This window comes from Candoia aspera, chromosome 1 (genome assembly GCF_035149785.1).
Source record: "Candoia aspera isolate rCanAsp1 chromosome 1, rCanAsp1.hap2, whole genome shotgun sequence".
Taxonomy (NCBI): domain Eukaryota; kingdom Metazoa; phylum Chordata; class Lepidosauria; order Squamata; family Boidae; genus Candoia; species Candoia aspera.
In genome coordinates, this window is record NC_086153.1 from 192,981,734 (window position 1) to 193,005,565 (window position 23,832).

At 37.4% G+C, this 23,832-nt stretch overlaps 1 protein-coding gene across 6 annotated transcripts in view; it reads right to left on the reverse strand.

Annotated features, from left to right (window-relative positions):
- DYNC1I2 (dynein cytoplasmic 1 intermediate chain 2) overlaps window positions 1-23,576 on the reverse strand; it is a 39,851-nt gene extending 16,275 nt beyond the window's left edge. The window contains exons 1-6 of one of the 6 annotated variants that reach the window (XM_063318184.1): window positions 23,444-23,576; window positions 21,590-21,707; window positions 19,024-19,138; window positions 14,348-14,492; window positions 3,617-3,676; window positions 2,037-2,152 (exon numbers count right to left, since the gene is read on the reverse strand). In XM_063318184.1, the coding sequence (XP_063174254.1) occupies window positions 2,037-2,152; window positions 3,617-3,676; window positions 14,348-14,492; window positions 19,024-19,138; window positions 21,590-21,697 (544 nt within the window). In that variant the 5' untranslated portion in view covers window positions 21,698-21,707; window positions 23,444-23,576. Of the gene's footprint in view, window positions 1-2,036; window positions 2,153-3,616; window positions 3,677-14,347; window positions 14,493-19,023; window positions 19,139-21,589; window positions 21,708-23,314; window positions 23,340-23,428 lie in introns of those variants that run through there. The other 5 variants (XM_063318185.1, XM_063318187.1, XM_063318186.1 and 2 more) reach the window with 5 other exon arrangements.
- Window positions 23,577-23,832: the final 256 nt, after the last annotated feature.

Genomic DNA, 23,832 nt, shown 5'->3' on the forward strand with positions numbered 1-23,832 from the left:
ATTACAGGTAGTCCTTGGTTAACAACAGTAATTGGGACTAGAACTTCTGTTGCTAAGTGATATGGTCGTAAAGCACAACATCATGTGAATGCGCTATTTAGCAACAGCAGTTCTGGCTTACCTTCATTAAGCGAATCACTGTGAGTCGGTAAGTGAAGACCTCACGTGACCGCAACTTCTGACTGGATTCCCCATTGACTTTGTTTGTGGGAAGCTGGCAGGGAAGGTCGCAAATTGCAATCACATGAACACAGGGGTGCTGTGCCTACCTTAACTTGGAGGACTGGTCATAAGTACCACTTGTTCAGGGCTGTCATAAATTTGAATGGTCGTTGAATGAATGGTTGTTAACCAAGGACCACCTGTATAAGGAATTACTTGATAGTTATAAAAAAGAGCCAGTTTGGTGTAGTGGTTAAAGTGCTGGCCTAGAAACCAGGAAACTGAGTTTTAGGCCTCCCTTAGGCATAAAACCTGGCTGGGTGAATTTGGGCCAATCACTCTCCCTCAGCCCAACACACCTCATAGGCTTGCTGTGGGGAAAACAGGAGGCAGGAATATTAGGTATGTTCACCACCTTGAGTTGACAGGTACATATAAATAAATGGTGGGATAAAAATCTTGTTGTTGTTATGCCCACCTTATTCAGCTTAAAGGGAATCAGACAGCCTCAGCAAAGAGGCAGATTGTGCATGATATTACACCTCTAAATTAAAGCTCTGTAACTACAGAAATGATGAAAGGCTTTTCCATTTTTTTTACATAAAATAATTTTTTAAAAATTGTTTTCTCAAAAATTAAACATAGCAACTATTAAAAGAGAATTATAATCTCAGGCAAATTCTGCCTCACACTGATACTGTGTATTACTTTCATCTTTGAAATGTAACCCTGAAAGGGGCAAAGAGCTTTACACAATGATTGCAGTGGCATTATATTCTTTATTATACAAGTTGTATTAATATTTAAATATGCTGTGTTTTGATTTTATAATGTTAAACTGATGAACACACTGATTTAAAGGATAGTATTACTCCTTCCAAGTGGCCAAAGACTAAAGAATAATTACTGAAATACCTAAACACCTCTACAATTTGTGAACTTTCATCAAGAACGATTCCTTTCACAATTTTTTACATTTTAAAGAACGTATAGCTTTCTATTTCCAGTAACCATAAATTATTCAACATTTCATACAGATAGTTTAACCAAACAATTTTAATATTGGAAGCTTATATACACATCTCTTAACTGTATGCTGCCCTGAACATTCTTTGATGTAAAAAAGGGCATCAAATATATTAGATTAACTAGTGTGTTTTGTCCTTTGCATTATATACTAAAAATACAGAACAAATGACTTTTAATCTGTTCTTCCTCACAACAACCAAACACTGTTATGCATACACACTAGAAAGAATGATGAGAGGCAATTATACCTGCACCTTACTCCCATACCCACCCAGTTTCTTCTAGACAATTCCCCAGCCTTCTAGAACAAGTTTTTAGCATATAGGGAACTCTAGGCTTCAGTGAAGGAGGAACCCTGGATACCACTCTTGGGACACAGCTGCAGGGTTTTTTGTTTTTGTTTTTTGCTACAGCTCTTTCCAGTGCCAGAAAAGAAAGCCACTTGGCATGTGTCAGAGATGCTGTTAACAAAACTTTTTTAAAGCTGTAATTGTGCATGGCCTCTCACTGCTCTATGAATATGCCTTCTTTGCCTTTGTGACTCTAACTGGTGCTACTGTTTATGTTAAAGAAACCCTACAAAGCCTTATTCTTCTAAAAGAAAATGACCTGTATATGATACTTTATTAAAATATCAAATGAAGATAAGAGCATCTAAGGACTAAGCCAGAATTCTATCATAATTCAAATTTCTTCGCAGAATTTTCCTTTCTGCAATTTTTAAATTTATTTTCCACAGTGAAATTATTGAGTTTATTTCTTGTCTTGTGGTTTATGACACCTACCTGTCATATAAAGGTGATTTTATAAAATAAAGAAACAGTAAGAGTGAAATTTATATTCACCTTCCTTAGGCTGAGTCATAACTGGAGTTTGGGTCTCCTTCGTATATGTGACCATTTCTCGAGGAGGAAAGTCAACTTGAGTAATTTTGGACATTGCAAGCTTAATAGGTCCACGTCTGAAGAAAATGAAGCAGAACATTATAAGCTGTGTGTTTAGCCCCCTGCCCCAAGTATTTACCTTATATGGAGCAATTTTAAGTGAAAATTTGACACAAAATTAATAGAACTAAACTAAAACTGACCACAATTTTTTATACTGTTTCAGGTGGCATAAATATTAGTGGACTTTGGATAATTTGCTATCAAAAGTAAATAAAATGGATTCAATCCAGAATGTTGCACAACAGAGATTCATGAACAGGATGATCCTGCAGGCTTAAGGGGCAAGAATATTTTCACCACACCCCGTGTGCAGCTCCAGGCTCACAAAAATCCTCCAGAGAATTCCAAAACATCAAGTGAACTACAGAAGAACTGGGGTTTTTTTTAGACTTGATTATTTTCCTCTATTATTTTGCCATACAGAAATGCTAATGCTAATAATAATGTGCAATTCTAGATCCAATCCAGTATAAAACATGTGCTTTACGTGCAAACTCAATGCAACTACAATTATGAAGTATGTTATCATGTTGAAATCAATTATAATTAAGATACCATTGTGCAATGACTTTTGCAATTAAAGATGCATGAGATGCCTGAAGAACTACTTGATCTTGAGGATACACTCATGATAGAGATGTTCAGATCTGATTTGAAAGAGGTGCTTTGGAATGCAAAGAATCGTGTAGCTACTGAGGGGAGGTTTCTGCTATAGCCCTGCAGTCCTGGACACAGACCAGGCTTCTTTAAGGAGCTGCAGATAAATGCCATGTTTGCACTCCTGAAAAGCACCTCTTCAAAACTGAATCCAAAGCACTGCACAGGCATAATACATTACAAGATTATTCCCATTAAGCATCTGAATATATGCATAATATATTTTGGCCATAATGTACCTATGGTTCTCAAAAATGTAGTAAGATAGAAAAACCCAACTCCTATTAGTCCTGTTCTATTCCACACACTGTAATAAAGTTTCATATTTATATTATACTCTTCCCAGTGCAATTCATATGGACTCTCTACTGCTATATGACAGGCCAATTTAATTCCTGTATTAAAGGTGTGCGAACAGGCAAGCTATTTGCAGATTAATACCTTGTCACAAATATCAAAAAGTAGTAAATTATTTTTTAAAATCTAGGAAGAAACATTTAGTAGGTTAGTAAGCTACTAAAATTACATTAAAATGCTGAATGTGAATTCAGAAGTGACAATCCAGAAGTGCAACTTAATTTGTACTTATAATTTTTTCAATTATGTTAGTCGGTTTTCCCAAACACATATTATCTAGTTTTATAATGTTTGGGAATTTATTGTAAAAGCTGCTGATCAACAAACTCAACACTATATTATCGTTTAACATCTTAAGTAATCACAGGAAAAATGGTTTCACATGTTATTTTTAAGAATCTTACTTTGAACATATATAAACAATTGCTACACAAAGATAGAAGATAAAAAAAACTCTGCTGTACCCCAGATCGGAATCAGAGTGGAGCTGTAGAACAGATGGATCAGTATCCCAATGCAGCGTCCTGAGACACAGGTTGAAGAACAACCATGCAGCGTTAGCAAAAAAGGCCAGAGATTAGTGAAGCACATACAGTCTATGAAATGTTAAGGCTACTGTTACACTCCTATCATGGTTTCAAAAACAAAGAAATGCTAAAGGGTCAATTAGTGAAAATCAAGCGACATTCAGTGCTACGGGAAAACATGCAGAGTGTGTGTGTGTGTGTGTAAATATAAATATAAATTAAAATACAATTAAAATACAAACATACAATTAGTATTGCTAGCAATACCATATATGGGCTGCCAAAATATGAAAAACGTGTGTTTTCTGTATCTCTTTGCTGCTGTCTAGTGGCTGTCTAGATTTTTGCAGTCTACATTTGGTACCCCTAAATATAATTGCAATATTATATCAATCAATTAGTTCATAGCAAAACCTTTTCACAGCTAAATATGCTACATTTTTAAAAGTGCTTCTCAGCTTAACTATTTAATTATAAAATCTGTGATTCACAGATACCAGACTTCAATTTTAGTCATATGGAAATATATGGAAATGTTATAAGATTAACCAACAAAGATTTCTTTAATTAGGTGCAATTGACAGCATTAATAAGTACATTAAATTGTTGAAAAGATGTATAATCTCACAAACATGCAAAGAAATGTAACATATTGATAAAATAGCTACACAGATTTAGTAGTGCCATCTGATCCACTTTGTTAACATATTGTAATTTTGCCCCAAGCATTAAATATGTTCAGGAAATTGTCATATTGGTAAAGGCAATGAGTCAACACGTAAACCTTTGGGTACGGAAAAATTGCTTTTCCACTGGGATATACTACTGCTAGTGTTTCCAAGACATGACACTGCTATAATTACGGGTTAAGCACAGCCTTGGGCTTATGTCATTTAATTTAAAGCCAACCCAAGACATCCAATGTCACAGAAAACAGCAAGCTTAATAAACTTATTCTACATATGCTTAAATGCTAATGAATCGGAAAGTAATCTTAGAGCACGATACAGAAGCCATTAAGTTTATATAATAAACATACAATGCAACATACTGCAATAAAAATGCAAAAGAAAATATACTTTATGTATTTTATTATTTAAACATGCACATACATTTTAATGACTAGTTATTTTATGTATATTGCTTTCATAGTCTGCAAAACCAGGTTCATACAGTCAGAAGTGGCATAATTTCTGCTAAATTTATTTGTGGGAATATAATCATGTTGCCACCCTCCCAAAATGATACAAGTGTTTATATTAATGTTATCTTCTTTTTTTATCAGCCTTTTTCCTTGAAGAGTGGTATCTTCAATGTCAGGTAGAATTATTACATTCTGTCTCTCTTTATTCAGAGGAACAGTTGTTTATAAATAATTCTAACTCTGTTTAACTATAACATCATATGAATAGATAATACAAGATATAAATTTTTTGAACATATATAAACAATTTCAGGCACAGAACAGTTTTCTTTGTCTCAAAGGCAACTAGTGTCTCTTTTATATATGCTAATTAAATTCTCTTCCTTTCTTTTTCCTTTTTTATTCTGCCTCTCTCTTACATCTCTCTCTCTCCCAGTTTTTTAGCTTTCTGCCCCACCTTCAGCTAACTCTTTAACTCCATTTCATCCTAATGTATACAAAAAGGCCAACTTTACATACTGAATACACAAATTTTCTGCCGTATTATAAATAATGAAATTGGTTTTGCGCAACTTGAAAATAATTTCAGAGACTCCTGTATTTTCAGTACAACTGGTTTACATTTTGCTATTTTCCATTATGCCAAATCTTTCATATGAAAATTTAAATGCAATAAATTTCATTTACATCCTTTTAAAACATAGATCATAATAAAGCGGTACACAAAAAGCAAACAACCAACAAAACGCTACTGTAAATACACAGTAGCTGAATAACACTGTAACAAACTTTAAGCATTAAAATGGAGAAAAAGATGTTTAAAAAATTAGATCTTCAAAGCCTCCTTAAAAGTAGGGAGGAAAGTAGCCAAATAGGTATCCCATAGATGACATTTCAAGTTTTTGGAGAAACTACTAAAAATAGCCTGTTATACTTTCAATGGATAAAGAGCACAGGGCCGCAACTAGGGTCTGTGTCACCCGGGGCAAACATGGATTCCGCACCCATTTTGGCGCCCCCCCAGCACTCATTTTGGCACCCCACCGGCGTGGCACCCGGGGCACATGCCCCAGTTGCCCCCCCCCCCCCCAGTTGCGGCCCTGAAAGAGCAGACCCAACTCTAAGGGCTCAGGCAGGTTCATACAGAAAATGGCTCTCTAGGTTAACTTTTAAGGCTATTTAAGAAACAACTGCTACTAACCAAGAAGGTTTTTCCAAAAATTGCTTACAATATACCTCTCTGGATAGGCTCACCTAGCCCCTACTCTCTGTTTTCAAGTGTTATGTAAAGACTTAATTTCTACTGGTTTTTTTTAAATCTTCAGTATATACACTATGTTGTCTAATCTTGGTTTTATTTTTAATTTTATTATATTTTTAAACTTGTTTTTAATTATTTTTGTTAGCCACACTGAGTAGCAAAGTAGGAAAACATTTATTTATTTATTCAACCTTCTCTGTGCGTTCTGGGAAAAAATTCAGTAAATTCACCTATATTGGAAAAACCAAAGAGGTGACTACCAGTACTCTGTGATTTCTTTGATCTTAAAAAGTTCCAACAGATTTGGAACTATTTGTGCTTTCTTCAGAAGGAATTACATTACTGTGCCTTCCGGGGGCCCAAAGAGGTCAATCTCTAAGCTGACTTGTTTAGGAAACATTCTGGACTCTTTTTTATGAATTTCAGTATGAATTGGGAGGACATATTGTAGCCTGAGAGCCCAAGCAGTATCATCAAGTGAAATCATTGTAAATTTATCAGCAGCCAAATGAACTTTACAAAACAAGTTCATAGAAACTATATGACAGAAACATTACCCTTGAAACAGTATGATGAATTATACTGATTTATAAAAGAGAATAGTTATATAAATGTACAATTAGCAAATAAATCATAGCAGGCTACCCATTTTCAGTAGCATTCTACTAAAAGGTTGAATCATCAGGCTTGAATCTCTCTGCTGGATAAAATATTGCGGGTGAAACGGTTGCAAAAAACCTACTGCTATAGAACAAAGAGAGGCTGGTGAGCAATTAGATTAGTCCCAAGTATTCTACAATTGCACTCGATTTATTGCTATTTACCACTATAACTTGCTACGCTGAAAAATCATGAAGCAAACCTGGACCTTCTTAATGGAGGATGGCAAGGAGTCAGGTATGTGTAATTTCCGGCTGGCCACCCCCAAAACTGTACAGGTAGTCCCCAAGTTATAAAGGCATGACTGGGACCAGGACTGCCATTGCTAAACAATACAGTCGTAAAGGGTGATGTCACGGGACTGCATTGCTTAGGTATGGCAATCCAGACAGTCCAGGCTGCTGCGGTAGTCCCAAGACATGTGGGTCCTTAAATGGGAAGCAGCAGGAATCCCAGGTAAGCAGCGCGGGGCTGCCACAGGGGGATGGGGGAGGCACTGCCAAGTTGATCTACGTGTCTAAGGCTTTGAGGTAAACTTTAGCATGTAGTTGCCCAGCAACTACTGGGCAGTGTTGAGCTTCAGGATACAAGCCTGCACCAGTCTATTGCCCAACAACTCTTTATTTTCCACACAATGACCTGGATGATTCCACCCATCACTTCAGTTTTAAAATCAGGAGGAAAGTTAACGCTAATATATTTTGCTGAATACAGCATCATTTATGCAACATTCTTATCCTGTTTTGTGTTTAACGTGTTTTATTTTGAATTCTGTTCTGTGACCATAATAAATTCTATCTTCTACGGTGAGCATATTTTAAAAACTGTTGACAGCAACCACGTTAACTGCAAAGATCAGCTCAGATTTAACAAACCAAGCATATCAGCGACAAGAAAGCGTGCTGAGTCAGCTGAAAACTTCCCAAGGGCAGTTTAAAATTCATATGTGAACATCCATTTGGTGATTTTCATAACATCTTATGCAACGAAAGATAAGAAAAATAATACATTTTTTATAATTTTGCAGCTGTATAGGTAATTTCTTTATAATCTTTTGTTACTCATATTGGTGTCTAATGCTTCTGCCACCTCTCTGATTTCTTGCTATTGGTAAAATAATTAAATATCTTTTTGTTATCTTTATATTTAACAATATTCTTTCAGATTATGTATTTGCCTTAAAATTTTGTATCAAAATATAATTTATGCTTCTTTAGTTTTATGCTTGTTTAGTTTCGTTAATTGGACACTTTTAAGAAGACTTTAGAAGTATGGCCTTTAGGAATGGCTATAAGGCCATGCTGGGCCCTATATGGTAGCCTTATATAATCCACAAGATTCTTTAAAAAGCTGATCTTGCAATTTCTTTTCTTCAACTTCCTTTTAATCATTTCATTCATATTTTATACACTTAACTTGGTTCCAGATGCCAGATTATGGTGGACTTTTTAGACAATTTTCTACATCTATATATGCTAAATTTAATAAGATTGTTACTACTATACCTAAGAAATTCAGCAAAAAATTCATTTCTGGTCAATTCTTGGGCACTGTTCAGCATATCTGAGCAAAGATAAGTAAGGTAGTTAAAAAAAAATCTATAAGCTCTTTTTTCCAATTTATACCAAAATGCTAAGAACAGATACTATCTTCAGAACTGTACTTGCTACAGCATTTGAATCTATAGTGTATACCATTTATCAGATGAAACTTACAATGAATACTTCCTGTTGACATTACTCCTGTGACAGGGAAGACAAAGTAACACCACCAGATTACATTTATATTTTCTTTAATATAAGAAAACCAGATTACAGTATATAAAAGGATACTAAACACAGATTCCTTCCACATGGTCCAGGACTTATAATGCTGGTACACAGAGGTGTTTCTGTATCTCCCTACCCACTTTTTTTCCTGTTTTCAAGAAAATCTTGGCTTTTGACATCTACATGGACAAGTCCATCCAACTTTCTTGGCAACATTTTTCAAAGTGGTTTGCCACTGCCTTCTTCCTAGGCCCAAAGTCACCTGGCTGGCTTCCATACCTAAGGTAGGCTCAAAGCTCAGGTTTCCCCACTCTTAATCCAGTGCCTGTCATGTTCGCCGTTTCAATGTCTTTGATACATTGTAACGTTTCGCATGTCATTAGCTGGATACGTGTTTCATCTTTCACGGGAGGATGGGAGTAGTTATCTCTTGGCTGTGCTTTGGAATGTGTTTGCTTTATCTGCTATGTTCAAGGTTACTTTCCCAGGCTAGCAGGTCTGACGATTGCTAGCACCTGGGACGGGCGGGGCTGTTGCCAGGGAGGCGGGATACGTTCGCACCGAGGGTTTTAAGTTTGTATTTGGCGCGCTTTTGCTCATTCTCAGCTTTCTCTGTATTTGTCCTAAGTTCCTTAATAAATCAGATCTCATTTAGCAGCCTCTTGTGAGTCTGAGTATTTGGGGCTGGGCAATCATTACAGTGCCTTAACTAGACCAAACTGGCTCTCTTGTATCTCCCCTTGTGCCAAGTTAATACTAGTTTTAATTTATCATAAACATTCAGCATTGTTGTTTGTTGTTGTTTATTTGTTTAGTCGCTTCCGACTCTTCGTGACTCCATGGACCAGCCCACGCCAGAGCTTCCTGTCGGTCGTCAACACCCCCAGCTCCCCCAGGGACGAGTCCGTCACCTCTAGAATATCATCCATCCATCTTGCCCTTGGTCGGCCCCTTTTCCTTTTGCCTTCCACTCTCCCTAGCATCAGCATCTTCTCCAGGGTGTCCTGTCTTCTCATTATGTGGCCAAAGTATTTCAGTTTTGCCTTTAATATCATTCCCTCAAGTGAGCAGTCTGGCTTTATTTCCTGGAGGATGGACTGGTTGGATCTTCTTGCAGTCCAAGGCACTCTCAGAATTTTCCTCCAACACCACAGTTCAAAAGCATCGATCTTCCTTCGCTCAGCCTTCCTTATGGTCCAGCTCTCGCAGCCATATTTTACTACAGGGAACACCATTGCTTTAACTATGCGGGCCTTTGTTGTCAGTGTGATGTCTCTGCTCTTAACTATTTTATCGAGATTTGTCATTGCTCTTCTTCCAAGGATTAAGCGTCTTCTGATTTCCTGACTGCAGTCAGCATCTGCAGTAATCTTTGCACCTAGGAATACAAAGTCTTTCACTGCTTCTACATTTTCTCCCTCTATTTGCCAGTTATCAATCAAGCTGGTTGCCATAATCTTGGTTTTTTTGAGGTTTAGCTGCAAACCAGCTTTTGCACTTTCTTCTTTCACCTTCATCATAAGGCTCCTCAGTTCCTCTTTGCTTTCAGCCATCAAAGTGGTATCATCTGCATATCTGAGATTGTTAATGTTTCTTCCAGAGATTTTAACTCCAGCCTTGGATTCCTCAAGGCCAGCTTGTCGCATGATGTGTTCTGCATACAAGTTGAATAGGTAGGGTGAGAGTATACAGCCCTGCCGTACTCCTTTCCCAATCTTAAACCAGTCTGTTGTTCCGTGGTCTGTTCTTACTGTTGCTACTTGGTCGTTATACAGATTCTTCAGGAGGCATACAAGATGACTTGGTATCCCCATACCACTAAGAACTTGCCACAATTTGTTATGGTCCACATAGTCAAAGGCTTTAGAATAGTCAATAAAACAGAAATAGATGTTTTTCTGAAACTCCCTGGCTTTTTCCATTATCCAGCGGATATTGGCAATTTGGTCTCTAGTTCCTCTGCCTTTTCTAAACCCAGCTTGTACATCTGGCAATTCTCGCTCCATGAACTGCTGAAGTCTACCTTGCAGGATCTTGAGCATTACCTTACTGGCATGTGAAATGAGTGCCACTGTTCGATAGTTTGAACATTCTTTAGTGTTTCCCTTTTTTGGTATGGGGATATAAGTTGATTTTTTCCAGTCTGATGGCCATTCTTGTGTTTTCCAAATTTGCTGGCATATAGCATGCATTACCTTGACAGCATCATCTTGCAAGATTTTGAACAGTTCAGCTGGGATGCCGTCGTCTCCTGTTGCCTTGTTATTAGCAATGCTTCTTAAGGCCCACTCAACCTCACTCTTCAGGATGTCTGGCTCTAGCTCACCGACCACACTGTCAAAGCTATCCCCGATATTGTTATCCTTCCTATACAGGTTTTCTGTATATTCTTGCCACCTTTTCTTGATCTCTTCTTCTTCTGTTAGGTCCTTGCCATCTTTGTTTTTGATCATACCCATTTTGGCCTGGAATTTACCTCCAATGTTTCTAATTTTCTGGAAGAGGTCTCTTGTCCTTCCTATTCTATTGTCTTCTTCCACTTCCGCGCATTGCTTGTTTAAAAATAATTCCTTATCTCTTCTGGCTAACCTCTGGAATTTTGCATTTAATTGGGCATATCTCCCCCTATCACTGTTGCCTTTTGCTTTCCTTCTTTCTTGGGCTACTTCTAGTGTCTCAGCAGACAGCCATTTTGCCTTCTTGGTTTTCTCTTTCTTTGGGATGTATTTTGTTGCCGCCTCCTGAACAATGCTGCCAACTTCTGTCCAGAGTTCTTCCGGGACCCTATCTACTAAGTCCAGTCCCTTAAATCTATTCTTCACCTCCACTGCATATTCCTTAGGAATATTAGTGAGCTCATATCTAGCTGATCTGTGGGTCTTCCCTAATCTCTTTAGTCTGATCCTAAATTGTGCAAGAAGTAGTTCGTGATCTGAACTACAGTCAGCTCCAGGCCTTGTTTTTACTGACTGTACAGATGTCCGCCACCTTTGGCTGCAAAGGATGTAATCAATCTGATTTCGGTGTTGTCCATCTGGTGAAGTCCATGTATAAAGCCGTCTCTTAGGTTGTTGGAAGAGAGTGTTTGTTATGCAGAGTGAATTGTCTTGGCAAAATTCTATCAGCCTGTGTCCTGCTTCGTTTTGTTCTCCCAGGCCATACTTACCTGTAATTCGAGGTGTCATTTGACTGCCCACCTTAGCATTCCAGTCTCCTGTGATGAAAATAACATCTCTTTTAGGCGTGTTGTCCAGTAGGTGCTGCAGATCCTCATAGAACTGCTCTACTTCAGCTTCTTCAGCATTTGTGGTTGGGGCGTATATTTGGATCACTGTGATGTTAGATGGCTTGCCCTGAATTCGAATTGAGATAATTCTGTCGTTTTTTGGGTTGTATCCAAGCACTGCTTTAGCCACTTTACTATTAATTATGAAGGCTACTCCATTTCTTCTGTGGTCCTCTTGTCCACAGTAGTAGATCTGGTGGTCATTTGATGTGAAGTGGCCCATTCCAGTCCATTTCAGTTCACTGACGCCCAGAATGTCTATCTTTAATCTTGTCATCTCACCAATAACCACATCCAATTTGCCCTGGCTCATAGATCTTACATTCCAGGTTCCGATGGTGTGTTGATCCTTAGAACATCGGATTCGCCGTTCACCACCAGCACCGTCGGCCGCTAGCCGTCCTTTCGGCTTTGAGCTAGCTGCGTCATCACGTCTGGGGCTAGTTGAGCTCATCCTCTGTTCCTCCCCAGTAGCATTTTGACCATCTTCCGACCTGGGGGTCTCATCTTCCGATGGTATACCGACATATCTCTGGTTGTACTGATCCATTTAGTTTTCACGGCAAGAATACTGAGGTGGGTTGCCATTACCTTCCCCAGGGATCGCATTTAGTCTGACCTCTCTGTCATGACCTTCCCGTCTTGGGTGGCCCTTCACGGTTTAGCTCATGGCATCATTGAGGTGCTCAAGCTCCAGCACCACGACAAGGTAACGATCCTTTGCTGAAGAACATTCAGCATATTATACACATATTCTCACCTATGAGCTTAACATCCACAGTATATATTGCAAAAACCAAAATTCTATCCCAAGTTCATAGATTTCAGTTGTTACAAAATAATTAGTTGTTGGGAGATCGTTGGGGATGGAAAACACAATTAATGTTTTCCATCCCAAATCCTACACATGATTCTCCTGACCACATGACTATGTTAGATTGGCTATGGTTATATAAATCCTAGAGATTATTGTAAGCTGTTTCTTAATAGTAAACCAGAGACAAAAAAAATCAAGTAGCAATCATTATGTTTCAATCTATAGACTGTGGGACAATCCAGTGGTATGCTTCCACTAGCAGAAGCTATTTTCACTGATAAGAGCAGGCCATTCTCTCCCTTTATACTTCTTGCAAATTTGCTCTGAGGGATCCTTCAACCCGCCGAGACAGCTTTTGAAGGCATATGGGAGAGAATAGAAGGAAGGTAACTAGTTGTGCTAGCATGAGAGCCAGTTTGGTGTAGTGGTTAAGGCATCAGGTTAGAATCTGGGAGACCCGTGAGTTCTAGTCCTGCCTTGGGCACAAAGCCAGATGGATGACTTTGAGCCAGTCAATCTCTCTCAGCCCTGGGAAGCAGGCAAGGGCAAACCACTTCAGAAAAACCTTGCCAAGAAAACTGCAGGGACTTGTCCAGGCAGTCTCCAAGAATTGGACACAACTGAACGGATTAAAAAAAAAAGGTTGTGCTAGCAGAATTTCAATTCCACAACACTGGGTTCCACCTTGAGTTCTATGTACATAGTTGAAACCAAGAAAGTCAAGCCTCTGAATCATCCCAAATTTTTTTACAGTATCAATATTTTTACTGTGTAAATGGATTCTTCAGTTAGATCAGTCAACACCCAAATACAGAACTGCCACATCATTTTAGAACATTACATTTGCATACTACAGGACTCTACTCAAAAGAAAGGAGCACGTGTACAGTAGTAGAGATGTAGAAACCTGGGGTATTAAAATAGCCCTAAGAGATTTGATGGCACAACTCAAAAGGACAAGGAGCAGTGAACAGGAGGAGAAACCCCTCAATTAGTTACCACCACAATCAGTACCTACAAAGCAACAGAAGACCACAGAAGTCATAAAGTTATTATCAAATCCACTTAGTATACCAGCAAAGCTTCTATCTCTTTTCCCATCTCACCCCATGCCAATAACAATTTTATCAATTATCAGATAGCATTAGCTTTTTCATGAAGTAAAACCAAGCACTAGAGTATTTGGACAGACTGCAGTATTACAAAAGAATATTTGATAGTAAATATCTGATTTCTTATTTTTCCTGTAGAAATGGAATAATCTAAATTAGTGCTTTAAATTGTTTCAGCTGTATTTTATTCATATGAGTGTCAATCCAAGATGCAACATTAGGGAAATATCAGTAGGTGAATCAGAGAAATTAGGAAGCTTCTTTAGAAAATTACATATTACATGGACTTTCTTTCACACCAGTCATTTACACACCAGTGTAAACTTTACACACCAGTCATTATCTGGACCCAGACACTTAAACACTTTCCTTTTCAGTTCTCCAGAGTTTCAACTGAGAATTTAGTACAGTTCAAAACACGTTTTTGGCTAGAGCCCTTAATGGAAAAGAAGCAAACAAATTCTGCTGAATAGAGGGAGGAAAAAGCCACTGGATCATATCCCATGCCATGCCATGAAGGACTGGGCTATACCTTTTAATATGTGTATTACATTATTGAAAAAATACCCTAACGAAATATTTTATACCTCATAATAACAATCATTCTGAGAAAACATACCTTGAACCAACAGCACCATCCCCAGAATCCTGGCTTCCAGCCTCACTTGGTGTGCTCACAGATTTCGAAGATGGAGACATAGGAGGAGGGACTAAATAGTGAAACAGACAGGTATCCGCTGTTACTAGTCGTAGAGGTTGCACAGCTTAGGATGTTTCCAAATTAATTTAACATGGAAGCATTAAGAAAAGTGATGGTAAACAAAAGAAAACAAAAATAAATAAAATGGATGAAAATGAACAATAGAAAAAAGGGGAAAAGACAATGTTAACATATCATGCTGGACATTCATGCAGTATTTGCCATTTAAATGCATTTTGGGATAATATTAAAAAAAGATGCAATTTACTTAAAATGCAAGGAAAAATATAGATTCAATTAATATAATGGCAACAACCTTTTCTTAGAAATTAAGTAATTAAAAATGCAATGTGTTGAGCAGAATTCCCATAGGTAAAAGTTCGTTTTGAGGAAGGTCCTATTAGAATCAAGAGAGAAGGAAACAAGATAGTTTTCCTTTCCAGACATCATCTTGAAGAACTGCTCCAGGGGAATGGCAAACCTTCCAGAATAGCACAGAATGTGATGCTGTTAACTGAAGGGAAATCCATGAAAATTACCTCTCTGCAACTAGCTCTAGAAGCGATTGATGCTGAATCTTAGGGCCTTTTACAGATTGATAAAATCCGAATGACGACTCTGGATATAGTTCAATAATCTTGAACTAGATTTTAACTTTGCTGATTTTGGGGAGAGGAGAGATGGAGGAAAATACCAAATTACAAAACAAGCTTTCCCCTCTATAGAAGAAAGGAGTTTTAAAAACTTATTATTTACTGAAAATAATTTATTTTCAGCACGTTCTCAATTTTCTAGTTCTCACTTTTAATTTTTAAAAGCCTTTTCTTAAATGTTAAGTGGCAGTATGTAACTCTAAATGATTTTTTCTTTAATTACTGAAGACAGTAGGATTGCATTCAAAGTTCTGCATGTTTCTATGCTGTTTTGATTTCAGAGAAAACAGAATTTTTCAAGAAAATCACTCCTATACTAAACATATTTTAAACATTATTGTGGTTAAATATGTTGGATTTGATCTAGAGTGTCCTTTTGCAAAGTAGCACTCACAATATGCTTCAATATAGGAAAATGGGAGTACTTTGAAAATTAATAAAGTTCTTTAAAAACAATAAAGGAAAATGGGAAAGAGGCAATTCCTGTTCCCTGTTGCAGCCCTGCACTATGCAGCACTGCTCAATGCTCTCAGAATATTAAAATACAAGCACGGGGGGTGGGGGGGAGTATATTTAACAGCTTAAGCTTATCATAGAACTGATGGAATTGATAAAAGCTGAACAAAGTTTTTGTATATTACATATTTCTTTTGTTATTGTACATTAAATGTTAATTCGGAAAAAAAAAACCCACTGACAAGCAACATTAGACACTAATTCAACTAATTATTTGATTACTTTAAAGAGAGGCAGTTAACTTAAAGAGTCTCTCTTTATGTCGGAGTAAGAGTAGGGGTGGGAAGTCTTATATTCAACCCTGCCTGAGTGGCTATGGGTGCATGGTCCTTCCAGTGCTGGAGGTTTTCCATCTTTGGTTCTGAATTGGGCGGTACTTCCCAATATAGAACTGACACACAAGTTGGGGGTCCTCCTGGACTTACAGATCCTGTTTAAAGAGTAGGTGGCATCTATGCCAGGACGGCCTTTACTCAAATGCATCTCATACACCAATTGCAACCTTTCTGGATCAGGGATCCCTTCTCACAGCAACTTACGTTTTATCTCATGTGTGAATTATTGCAATGTACTTTACTTGATCTGCCTTTGAAGACCACTTGGAAGCTACAACTGGCCCAGAATGCAGTAATGAGAGCAATTATGCCTGTACCCTAATTTGCCCATGTACTGCCTCTGTTACATGAGCTGCATCAATTACCTGATGGGACCTAGGAAACACACCTTCTCTGTCATGACTCCTGACCTCTGGAATAGCATCCCCCCAACAGAGGTTTGGGTTGCCCTGACTCTGCAAACCTTTAAATGATCTCTGAAAACCTGTATTTTTCTCCAAGCTCTGGGATAGGTTGAGGTATGTCTATTTGGTGTGCAGTATCTGTTTTGGTTAGGGTATGTTTGTTTTCTCCTCATATGTACTGCTATGTTTATTTCTGTTGTTTTTTGGTATTCTATTTTTTAATCTGTACACTGCCTGGTGTCAATGTTGAGTTAGAGGCCTTATAACTCTAGATTAGAAATAAATAAAATATTTTAACTGGTCACTGCTGCCATCTACTGGCGATTTAACTACGTAAGTTGAAGGAATCTTGGGGCAAACTAAGCTTCTCCCCTATTCCCAGTAATTTTCATGAAGTATGTTTTAGATTGCGATGGTTAAAATACTTAACAATGTGAACCTTTTTCAGTTTCAAAAGCTTCTCTGTTGCTCATGGCACTCTGAATGGAAGTTTCACATTTGCAGGCAGTCCTTACTTAAGCATATAAGAAATACTGAAAAATGTAACCAAGTTGAAATCTGAAATGGCATAATCTATTTTACCTTCATGACAGTCTTGCTTTTAGAATTTAAAAACACATTTAAAATTGGAGTATTAATAATGAAGTAAAACTAAGCATCTTGCTGAATTAGCACTTAATAAGGTTTAATTAATAAAACTGACCAATTACTGTTTGTTAAATTAAACATTAAACAGATTAGTTTAAATTAGTGCAGGATATAAAAAATAAACTTTTAATTTATTAACATCCCATTTTGTTATGAAGCTGCCTGCTGTAGCATTATGGTTCTGGTTCCAAGAGCCGTAAGAGACCACTATATGCAGAACTACATTTATTTATTTCAGTATTTGCCATTTCCTGACATTAAGGATAATTAGAGTCCTCATGAACAGATGGGAACTATATGTGGTTAATGATGCTCCTTCACATGAACCACCTAACCAAAATAATATTGAGAATAATGACAATATCTCATATAAGGGGTCAGAAAGTATTTGCCCTTGCAGAACTTCATAAGCAATAAGAATTTACCAAACAAAGCAATGCTGACTTCCAAATAAAGATGCACAGAATGGTGCAATTAATTATGATCCAAAAAATCAAGCACAGTAATTTCTGGTGCTCTGGTAAAGGCTGAGGTCTTCCTTTCAAGTACAGTATCTTAACCCATTTGAAAATAAGCACCGGGGTACAGAAGTTCCAAGGGTAGATGACATACTGCACGCATGCAGGAACAAAGGGAACTAGGAAGAGACACCTAAAGGAATTATTTCAGATGGACCGGGAATATTACCTTTTGCACTGAAATTCCCCATGTTTCTAATCTAAAATCTAAAAATGTCATTGTCAAATGACATTTGAAATTGGATCTGCAGTCAATTTACCTTTTACTATTTTTTTCAGATGACAAATAGTTTGGAAAGCAACCAGAATTTGTACTTTTGAAGCCAATGCTTAAAAAAGGTCCCCAATGCTTCTAGTGCTAAAAAAATGAGCTTTATTTTTTGTTTTTTTCTAAGTATGACTATCATTCTAGCTAACTTTTTCCAAAATATTTCCTTCACTCACCTTAAGACTCATTTTAAAACAGATGAAAAAAAAATCATTTCTGCACCCAAAATAAACCATTTCATTAAGAAATTGGCCCATTTGAATAACAGAACAAAAAGAAGCAACATATGATTGTAGGGTGTTAGGTACTTTCCCGCAATGTTGCAATGCCCTCTTGTGGCAGAGTTCTAACTCCTTGTGTTAATAGGCAGTAACTAACTTCAATAGTTAAAGATTTTACTTAAAAATAGTTAACAATTTTAGAAATTAGAAAGAAAAATACTAGAGATGCCTTGGAAACACAGTCTTTATTTTTATTTTTATTTATTAAATTTGTCCCCATCCATCTCCTCCCACCGGGGGACTCTGGGCGGTCTTCCAAGAGTTTTAAAAATAAACTTGTTAAATAGGCTTTAAAACTTTTCAAAATAGAAATGTTGGTTTGGATAGAGGGGTCCTATCAACAGAATTGGATTCATAGAATGCTTCCACTGGAGGAAATGGTATAAGAGTAAATTTATACCACTTCCTTCTTTCTAGTATAATCTCTTGAAAAGCTTCTCTAGAGGCTACCAAGTGTAGGCAATAGTACAAGGAACTGAAGTGGACTCAGTTAAAATCAACTTCCTCCCAACTTCTAGTAGAAGCTTCTGCTGGATCATATTTCCATTCCATGAACTGACAGCCATTCTTCTTTAAATCAATTACTTAGAAAAAGAAGAATGAAAACATTTATTTGGCAACATTTAAATTAGGAATAGCAATCTTAAGCTATCCAGATGTAGTAAAACACATCTGGAAGGCCCAGGCTGCCAATCCTTTTGCTGTCTTGATTTTATGTTTTAATGGAATAATCTTAAAAGTTTTAGTTGATGAAATATAAAATGGCGCAAAAATTAGAAATCAGTAGTAATAATACATGAGTATATTCTAGATCCGACAGAGTATGTTCTGAGAAGTTTCCTAAGTTAACTGTAGTGATAATGAACATGTATCAGGTACATGCATGAGTGAGTAACTCAAGTTTCATGCTCTGATGCCACATTTAATTGCATGAAGGACATTTACATGACATATTTTCTTCATACGTCTTACCCATAGGAGTATCTGGTGTTAAACCCATGCTCTGAAGCAAAGCTTCTGCTTCCCGTCTCTTCTTTTCAAGGTCAGACTCATCTTGTACAGGAAGGGCATCTTTCTTCTGATCAGTCTATGCATTTTATTAAAATGACAAATTGAAAATGTCATTTCACATCTTTAATATACAAGAAAAATGTTTTTAAAACAAAAATGTTTATTTGGTGATACATGTAAGAAATCCACCATATTTTACTGAAAGTCTTACTGTCCAGATAACACAAATCTTTCAGCAACAATCCTATGCAGGGCAAGATACTGGTTCTTTCTTTCCTTTCCTTTTTGCACTTTGTATTTTATTTCTATTTTCTTTTTGATATTAGTTTGTATTTTCTTTTAGTATTGTTAAAATCCTTAATAAAAAGTATTTAAAGAAACAGGGGAAGAGACTGGGAGAAAAAGAGGGAGAAAGGATTGTACTAGTTCTAGCCATTTTTTGATACAAGATAATAATTAGGGCTGTGCATTGTTTTTGAACACATGGGAATACAAATGCAGAACCTGTCTGAATAAGCAGCCACTTGAATGTGACTCATTAAAACAGAGACATTCCAACTGTGTGTATGGAATGGAAACAGATGTGGCTGCTTTAATGAGTCACAGAGGTACTGCATGTTCCAAAACACCTGTTCCAAACTGAAACTGAAACACCACACATCCATGGTAGCTATACTGAGGTAAGTGGGGATGAAACTATACCCTATAATTATAAGCCAAGACAAACACTCTCAAAATCTATTCCTAAAGACCAATGCAGAAAAATGCAGCTCTTCTCTCAGCTTCTAAGTCCCTAGTGCAGTAATAAAAAGTTAACTGAGGGTAAAGCTGCAATCAATAATTTATTGATATACTGTAAACTGGGAGGACATACTTGTACACAGATCGTCAAAAAGAATATATTCCAGGCCATCAGAAAACTGCTTCATACCACCTGTATGTAGCTTACTGATCTATGATAAGTAGACAAATTATTCCTAGCAAATTCTCATGGGTTTTTATAATGATTTTGTTAAAAAAAAGATTACTTTCATTATGTAACAAGACTTACTAACAAATCAACTTACTAATTTGTCCACATTCTAGAAAATATTTTCTTTTCTTTTGCATTGACTTAGCAAATTTTATTATCCTGCTTAGTTCAAGAAAGAGCTCTCATAGGACCTTATTATCAATAATAATTCTTAACATGCTGCTTTCAAACAATCTGAATTTAAACTAGTTCATAAACACTTTATCCATTATTATTATTATTCATAAAGGAGATCACCTCCAATTTATTGTGGTATAGGTTCTTGTACGTTAAAGCTGACTTTATCAGATACATAAAATATTAAGAGCAAATATTGTTGTACCAAATGGAAAAAAAAGTGTATAATTTCCAACAAAGTCTAATGCTTCTCAAAATGCAACAATCAGAAAAAGAGTTGAATGGAAAAGTAAAGAGGCTCATGTATCTCTAGAATCCTTGAAAATTATTCAATATAGCAATAAGAGATGCTTATCTAGGAAGAATACTGCTGGTCAGGAAATGTGCTGCTAAGTGCAAGATGAAGTCAGTTTGGAAGTGTCATTCATGGAAGCTACTTAAGATAAGAAGGCCTTCCTTAGAAATGAAAAATGGATAAGGTTTCCTTCAATACTGGCCAAATAGGGAGAACAAAAGAGAACAAAACCTTAACAAGAGAAATGCATGCAGATAAAGGATGACACCCCACCCCTTCTGAGTATATTGCTAAGAATATTAACATAGCAAATAATTAAATACATTAGGACGTTTTATTTTTTCATTTCTTTATTTATCATATTTTTATCACCGCCCATCTCCACCATTCGGGGGACTCTGGGCGGTTCATAATAAAACAGTTTAAAATTCAATAAAACAATAAATAATATCATTCATCAATAAATATTAAAAACAAAAAATATAAATATAAAATGTAATGAGATCCAAGTAATGGCAGATTAACCATTTTAACCAAGTTGGTTAAAAGTGTGGCTGAACAGCAGACAGTAACAGATTTAAAACTTTAAAGAAGTCTGCAGAGCTCTTTGCATTTGTTTTTAGTACAGAAGATGGATTTTTTTCCAAGAAGAGAATCTTAAGTGCTGGATCAAACAACAGGGATAAGAGGAGGAGTTCTGACCCTCCTTAACAAGTCAAGAATGAAAAAAATTCCTGGTATCAAATGGTAGGCACCCAAGAACTCAAGCGTGAAACAAAAATGCATACCTTCTAAACACAAATGAGTATGAAGCCTTGGCTGTATTTAGTCTGAAATACTTGGATTGCTAGCAGTAATGCAGAGATACAAAACAAAACAATAAATACATGTATTGAGATAGGTAAAGTCTGGGGAGAAAAATGGTTCTATGAAATTATTAATGTTATTGATCTGTTCATATTTCTGAAACATAAGATTTCTAAGTACACTCAAAATTTGTCAGGTGCTATTATTACAATAATTACTGGAAAATTATAGCATGTAAGCAAATTATCTGGTACATTTGAAAAAAGAATTCTTACTTCCTTTTTCTTTCTTTCTTCTTCTTTTCTTTTTTTCTCCTCTCTTATTTGAGCCAAGCGTTGTTTCTTACGTTCTAACTCTGCCTTCAATTCACTTTTATCAGACATAGTTAGAATCCTGTCAATAACATGAATCAAATGCAGAATTAAATATATATCTATATCTATTAATATAATAAAAGGGGCTTACTATAAAATATGGTTCCTTGGCAACAATGTCTCATACACCTAGACTACACCTGTAATAACATGTAACTTGGAACAAAATGTTAGCACCAAGCTTTTAACATGTTTATCTCTGGATGAATTTTAAAAAATGCAGAGAAGCTACATAACAATTAGAAACATACAGAGAAGCTGGATGATTCAGTTATAGGCATATGAATAGGGAACATTCCACTTTCATTTAAAGAGTTATCTGTAATACGGTTTCTGAAAAAAGAGTTAATATTTTTGACCTTTCTATATAAATTCAGCCTATTCAATCTTTGCCATAAATTTATCTTTTTCCCTTTACTACATATTGCAAGGAAACCTGTACATAATATTAGGCAAAGATATTAGGAAATTTCTTTTGGTCAACAGTTTTAAGCAAATTGACTTAATACATTCATCCTTCCTGGAACTCAAAATGGACACAGCCTCGTTCACATTCTGTACTTCTCCAGATTTTGGAATGCATTTATGGTAACAAAAGTTATATATCAAAATTTATATATTAAGGAAAACAGATAAAAATGCTTGGTTTTTGTTTTAATACCAGGTAAATTGAGAAGTACCAGGATAATAGAAATCATAAACTATATAAATTGGCATAATATATAACATAAACAAACTTATGACTAAATCAATACAAAACTCAAAGGAGACAAATTTAGAACTTTTCGCTGCTTGCATCTATCCACAGCACAAGCATGCATCTTTTTCTGTCATATTCCATTGACCTTACTGTTATATTGACTCAGAGACTTAAGTCACCCTAGCAGTACCGTTTGTTAAAGCTGTGTTTTCCCACTTTATTCTGACGCTGTTCAAGGACAGCCTCAAGGTGCATAAAGTCTGCTAGCCTTTGCCCATGTTCTCAGAGGAAAGTAGGTGAGTGCAAGGCCTTGAGACAGACACAACAGAGGCAGGACAGGGACTAGTAACAAAGACTGGGTGGGCAGCACTTTAATTCTGTAGTGGGGAAAAACATTCAGACCCTAATCATATATCACGGTTGACATGGTGCTACATCAGTGTTCCATCATCACGCTGTGGCTGTGAATTACGGAATACAGTTGGCATCTGGGGCTACCCGGTTCCCAGGGGTGTATGGGAGGTCGGACGGGGGTGCGGTTCTTTTGCTCCTTGACTAAGGCGTTGATATATGCTTTCTTTCAATTGTATTGTATTTTTAGAGGAGAGGTAACTGTTACTCTTTCAAGCGTTCAAGACGCTTGGTTGTATTTGCCTCAGAACCCCTCCGGAAATAGGGACGAGGTGTGTTTCCGTCCTGTGAGAGCGGAACCAAAGGAAGCTGCGGACAGAGTTCCACGAATGAGGCCTCACCCAGCAGCCTCTTCAGAGATTATCACGAGGACGGCCGAAGGAATCGCCCCGAGGCCACCGGGCCGAGACAAGCGGAGGATCGGCTTCCGGGCGTTGCCCGCAGAAAAGCGCCCGCCCGCCACGCTGCTGCTCTCTCCCTCTCACCCCAACGGCCGTGGCTCGCGTCCTCCTCACCCAATAGGGCCCGGGCCCGCCCCTCCAGGGCTACTTCGGCGAAGCGGGACGGCTCGAAGCCGCCCCGGGCCCGCGAGGCACTGGTTCCACAGATGGGGAACCGGCGTGGCTCACCCTGCCAAGGCTAACCTGTCACTGGGCCCCTCCTCTGTTCAGACCACTTCCGCCTTGATTCGAGGCGCTCCTTCACCAAAGCGAGAAGGGAAAGGATGGAGAAGCGCCGCAGGAGTTTCAAATAAGACGGAGAGCCGCCGTTAAATCCTACAGGGGACAACTCAGCATCCTCTGAGGGAACGCGCATGCGCGGAAATAACCCGTGCCGCCGGAACAGGAGGTCGGTCGTTGCTATCGGTCGAATAGTTATACACGAACAGAAGCGCATGCGCATACGAGAAAGGGATAGAGAAGTTCGTTATTTGTGTCGGGCATTGCAGATGCCGTTTCAGATATCACAGGGGGTCGGGAAGTTGTTAATACTTTTTGAAATTTATTCTGCCAAAGAAGCGAAAGAAAGAAAC